Source organism: Brachyistius frenatus, unplaced genomic scaffold, assembly GCF_029030835.1.
Source record: "Brachyistius frenatus isolate BFR_SWC_R1_liver_20210118 unplaced genomic scaffold, ASM2903083v1 Contig_39, whole genome shotgun sequence".
Classification (NCBI taxonomy): Eukaryota; Metazoa; Chordata; class Actinopteri; family Embiotocidae; genus Brachyistius; species Brachyistius frenatus.
In genome coordinates this window covers 934,388-940,387 of record NW_027210638.1, presented here as the reverse complement: position 1 = coordinate 940,387, position 6,000 = coordinate 934,388, and the positions used below count along the sequence as shown (strand labels likewise).

The window sequence follows — 6,000 nt, the reverse complement described above, 5'->3', positions numbered from 1 at the left end:
AGCTTTTTGCTCTTTGTGTTGCCAGCATCCATGCAGAGGCTTTTTCTGAGCTGCAGAAACACAATTTAAGTAAATAAATGTAGCTGCTATTGCTTGTCACATTTTGTTTCACTACAATTCCTTGGTAGAGAAACAGCACATCACCATACTAGTGGCCACATATTGAGTGCTTATTTTAATGAATTGCAAGTCAATGAGCCTTTTAATTGTTTTCAGTCTTATGCAGAATGCAAAATGAGGCATTATTTTACTGTGTAGCCAAATTTAATGCAGTGAGAGATTTCAAAATAAGTCAGACGGCCCTAAACTTTACACTGTATCATGTAGCATGGTTCAGTTGTATGAGACAACATAGGGCTGCATCTGATCTTGCTGTGACATGTGTGGCAAAACCACATGTGCTCTAAATCACAATCGTACTTTACTGTTACGGTTAAACGCCCTCTGGAAACAATTTCAGTTTCAATCATTATATCAGCATAGCAAAAGCAAGTCTCCTGGCAAGGCAAATTTCATTTTGCCAGTTAAATATGTTTTCATAGAGTCAATCTTTCTGTTAATGGTCTTGTAAAAAAAAAAACTTCTGTGGTGGCAATCTTTCTATAAGAGCAATCCTCTTCAGAACAGCTCAAAAACTTTGGCAAAAGCAGCATCATCATCCATATCAAGTGGATGCTGGAGGCTTTCTTGGAACATGGTTTATGGTTATTTACGGCGTGCCATTCAAATCAGACTAACAGTCAACAATTATTTGCCAAATACTGCCTGTGTGAAGCCCAGCTCAATAGCTGTTTTAGATCTCTCTACAGAGAACAGCTTGTTTTTCCTCATCTCTCCATATCTCTCTCCAGACCTCTAATCCTGCTCCATTGTCTCTCAGTGCTGCTTTATGGAGGGTAGAAGGATATGAACAGAAGGGGAGAGCGCACATCATAATTAGAAACTCCCCATTAGCACTAGTGTTAAAATTCACAGTTTGTTTACTCTTCCAGCAGAACCTGTTCCTGTTTTCAAATGATACATATATTTGGCTTTGTATTGTATCTGTCACTCACTCTGCTATAATTTCATACAAATGTATGCACGAGCAACATACACTTGATTTCCTGCCATTTAAATGCACACTGGGAAAATGTGATTGCATTTTGTGGTACAAACGCATATTGCTTCTGCAAATTTTTGCTGATCCACCCAGGAAACAATCCGTTTTTTCTCATCGTCAAGCCCTAGTTAGAGTCATTGTTGTTTCTTCCAATTTTTTGATCATTACCAATAATAACAACACCGCTTTGTAAAAATACCCTATTACAGGTGAAAGTGTGCAAGTATTAGCAAATTGTTCTAAAATCAAAAGTACTCTGATGTATTAATGTGTCATTTTAGCATATTATGTTGTAGTTTTGCTTAAACGAGTAGTTTGCAGAATTTAGTGGCATCTAGTGGTGAGGTTAGAGATTGCAACCAACTGAACACCCCTTCCCTTCCAAGCGTGTAAGAGAATCTATGATGCCTACAAAACTCGAGATAATCGTCTTTCTCTAGAGGCAGTGTTGGATTTGTCCAGTCTGGGCTACTGTACAAACATGGCGGTACGACATGGTGGGCACCACGGAAGAGGACCTGCTCCCTATGTAGATAAGAGTTGTAGTGCAACTACAGTCCACCGTTTAAAAAAAAAATATATATATATATTTCTTGGTAACAAGACATAAATTGCAGTTTAACAGCTTTTTTGTTTTTGTTTTTTTTTGCTCTCATTTGTTATGAAATATATACTGGCAAACCAGAAAAAACTATTTGCTGGCATTGTTGGCTTCAAAGCTTGAACCAATGGGTTATGTAGCTACAATGAAGTATTAGCACAGGACAAATAAATTAGAGGGTGGGGGGGGGGGGCGATTTTTAATTTTTAAATTTGCGTTTCAACAATAAAGCTGAAATGTTGAGAATAAGGTCAAAATCTCAAATAGGCTTACTTTCAGTGTCAGCGCCGGGCCTACAACATTTCAACCTCTCAATATTGTGTTTCAACTTTTTTTTCCTGACAAGTTGACTGAAATTTACTCTCGAAATGGTTTTGGAACTTTTTGACTTTTAATAGACATTAAGACATAAACATTTTGACTTTGTTCTCAACATTTCTTCTTCAAAATGGGAGCCCATTTCACCTGTATTCTTTACAATTTGACTTTATTCTCAACATCTGACTTTCGACAAACTTATCGACAACTTTATTCTCCAGATGCAAAATAAATTTAAAAAAAAAAAAAACTTTAACCCACATCTACACTTTTTTTTTTTTTTTTAAATGTATTTAATAATTTTATCAATATGACCCTAATGCACTAATGCCACATTTACGTGTGTTGTAACCTTACAACTGTGAGAGTGCTTTCTCGTCTTTGTTGGTGCCCGTCAAGACTTTTCTCTCTCCAACCTCTGCGTGTCTCTGCCGCGCTCACGAGCGCGAGAGACTACAAGCAGGAAGTAGAAAAAAAAAAAAAAAAAAGCAGCTAATGAAAATAAGGAAGTAAACGCTTGTAGGACTGGAGCTGGAGTCTCTCTGCTGCTCGAAAGTTAAAAAAAAAAAAAAAAAGAAAGAAAGAAAGAAGAGCAGTCCTGTTCTGTAACAGCTCTGTTAACAGAATTGAAGGCACGGCGGCCGTGCTAAGGAAGTTAGCCGTCGAGCTAATTCTTCCAACAGACTCCACATGATCTCAAAACAGTGGCAGAGGAAGACACGCGAGTGAAGTAAGTACACGCTGCAGTCAGCTGCAACCTGCCCCGCAGGATGAGGGAGGAAAGATGCCTGTGTGTGTGTGTGTGTGTGTGTGTGTGTGTGTCAGAGACAAGAGACAGAAAAAGCAGAGCAGGGGCGGTGGGAGAGGGGGACGAGAGGGGGGACGAAGGGGGGGGGAGATTTCTCTGCAGTACTGCACTTTTTCTATCAGTTGTTGGTGTCAGCAGTGGGAGAGAGAAAACACAAACAGAGCTCAAGAGAGAAGGGCTTCGAGGACAAAGAGGAAGTGAGGAGTGTGTGTGTGTGTGTGTGTGTGTGTACACACACACCGGGCACGCAGCAGTACAAAGACCAAATCGAATAAAATGTGAAAAGGCCTGACGGCATCGTCGGGGAGGTGAGCTCAGGAGAATGTTTGGTCATGCTCAGGGTAACATGCGTACACTCTCAGCACTTTCTATGTGCGAGTCGGTAAACAAAGCGTTTGTGCGTTTGCTCACAGAGGTGGTTCAGTGACAGCAGATGGGGGTCTTCCTGTTTATTGAACTTGCAGAATGATGATGCTATTTTTGTGTAGCTTGTGTTGTGGTGTGACTCTGGGCGTTGTTTCCCGTGGGCTTTACCCTCCTCCCCCCCCCACCACCACCCCCACCACAACATCATCTGTTGTGAGAACATTATATCAGAGGGGATTAGTCCTGAGAATCTTGGACTTTCCCTTGTTCAGATAGTAGATGTGTTCACAGAAGGTCACAGCTATTTATAACCTGTCCTCTACTCTCTGTGTGTCTGTCTCCTTTAAGACTTACTTGTCTGATCCCCAGACTTTTTTTTTTAAATCAGTCACCATGGACCCCAAAGGGGACCCGGAGGAAGGAGCCACGGGGCTGGAAGAAGAGGAGTTGCCTCAGATGGACGGGTCGTGCGACGCGTGCGAGCCCGATGAGGCCCAGCCGGCGACGCATGTGTGCCGCACCTGCAGCTTCGCCTTCTGCCCCGTCCACGGTGACAAACATGCCAGCAGCACGCGTCACACTCTAACGCCCTACGACTGCGAGGAGACACGGGCTAATGGTCTCGGCACAAGTACGGACTCCGCAGTTGGAGACGAGGACGGGGCTGGAGCAAAGAAGGCAGCGGGACCGGACGCAAGCCAGGGGATGGCGCCGCTCGGAGTGGTAATGGCTCATGGAGATGATGAGAGCGGTGACGCCGAGGCGAGAAAAGGGGCACAGAGTTGTCCACCTCCGGAAGCTGAGCTGGGTGAAAGAGCTGAGGGTGCGGGGGCAGAACCAGAGGCCGTGGCTGCTGCAGAGCCTGGGAAGAGGGACACTGTGACTGTGGAGAGGCTGCGCTGCAAGGAGCATGGACAGGAGGGCTCCCTGTACTGTAAACCTGATGAGAAGATAATCTGCGTGGTGTGTGCTGTGCAGGGTGAGCACAGGGAACACGAGATCATCACTCTGCACGAGGCCTACATGTGGCAGAAGGTGAGAACACAGCGGCAATGTACAATCAACAATTTTTTTTTTTTTTAAGTTTATTTTCTCTCAAATCTCGTTCACAAACGCGTTCAAATCAACGTAAGTGAGCGCTTCACCTTTACCAAGATAATCCATCACGGCACATCGAGATGCCGTTCTGACAGCTTGCTTATTGCGCAGGTCTGCCTCGGACCGACCACAATATGGGGCCACTCTAAAATGTGCAGTTTTGTTTTTTTTTTTTTTTAATTTTTATTTTTTTTTTTACAGTATTTGGCAAAACCAGTCCGTATCAAGCGTGACCACCAGATCACACCAGCCTGCCACACGTAGTGCAACACACCTCCTTCACATACAGCTGATCAGGTTGTTGATTATGACCTGTGGACTGCTGGTCCACTCCTCCAGAAGTAGCTTACAATGACAAACTGCAGTCAGGTCGAGACCCCGGCGAGGACGTCGAGAACTCAAATGAGCTTCCCTGAAACAATTTCTTGACAGCGTACAGAAATTCTTTGGTTGTTCAAACCAACTGTTGCGTTATCTTTCTGAGTGGCTGGCCTCAGACGATGTTGCAGGTGAAACCGGTCCAGGGCTGGCGTGGTTCCACGTGATCTGGGCGTGTGAGGCTGGTTACTGCCAAATCCTCAGAAAATGACATTGGATGCCGGCTCACGGTGGTGAGATAAACATTCAGCTCGCTTGGAACAGCTCTGGTCACATTCCTGTTGTCAACATACCAACTGTACACTCTCTCAAAATGTGGGACGTCTGTGGCATTGTGTTGTATAATAAAACTGCACATTTTAGAGTGGCCTTTTATTGCACCAAAGGCAAAGTGCTCACTAACAGATTTCAACTAATGTTTGAAAATAAAATTGGCAAATCAGCTTTTTACGTGCATAACGGAAGCCTTGGATATTTTTAGTCAACTCTTATAAGATTGGGAGCGAAACAAACAAAAAAAAAGGTTAATTTTGTTGACTATATATGGCACATAATCAGTCTGTCATCTACCACATGCTCGACGGTATATTGTACATAATCACCACGGCGTGTCCACAACGCGTGGAGCTTCACAGCACAACGTATTCAGAGCGTCACCTATCTGGTTTGCATTTCTAATTCAGTATTAAGTAGTATGCCAATAGCTGTAGGCCCTGTAGTCTTTAAGTCAATTCACCAGTGTAAGTGCTCTGTGTAATATTTTAAACATAACAATGTCTCACGATCACCCACATGACTTCATTAATAAATGAAGTCAATTATACTGCCACATGAATAATTTCTTTGAAAACTGTGAAATGGAGATGAAACATTATGATGGCCGTTTGGCTTCGTGCCAATTATGGTTTCGACCTTCTTCCATTTTCCAGGATGGCTATTTTTTTTCCCCAAGCAAATGTAATATGTCCAGTGAGTCCAGTTGGTCTGCGCAGAATTGCATTTGGTCCACTAAACTGGGTTAATGTGGTGGATTTAAAGAATAACTCATCAATATTGTGGGCTCAGTTCAGAGGACAGTGCTCGGGATGATTATAGTACCATTTTGAGCCAGATGTTCAGCACAATGAACACATTCGGACTGCGCTGTCATCAGGGGTGTGATATGAGCACAAAGCAGGGCTTAGTTTTGGATTAATATTTTGAACAGCCAAGGTCTTTGTTTGTGAACATTAGAAATAAATTGAATCAGAAAATCCTCGCGCAAAGTCGGTGCGTTTAGCCGTTGTGTTGTCCTCTGCCCAGCGGCTGTAAATCTGAAAAACAAAAGTT

General features: G+C 43.2%; 1 protein-coding gene across 2 annotated transcripts in view; it reads left to right on the top strand.

Moving 5' to 3' along the window:
- The first annotated feature begins 2,488 nt into the window (after window positions 1-2,488).
- Window positions 2,489-6,000, top strand: part of trim44 (tripartite motif containing 44) — a 46,421-nt gene continuing 42,909 nt past the window's right edge. The window contains exons 1-2 of one of the 2 annotated variants that reach the window (XM_069701918.1): window positions 2,489-2,751; window positions 3,584-4,230. In XM_069701918.1, the coding sequence (XP_069558019.1) occupies window positions 3,589-4,230 (642 nt within the window). In that variant the 5' untranslated portion in view covers window positions 2,489-2,751; window positions 3,584-3,588. Of the gene's footprint in view, window positions 2,752-3,543; window positions 4,231-6,000 lie in introns of both variants that reach the window. The other variant, XM_069701917.1, reaches the window with a different exon arrangement.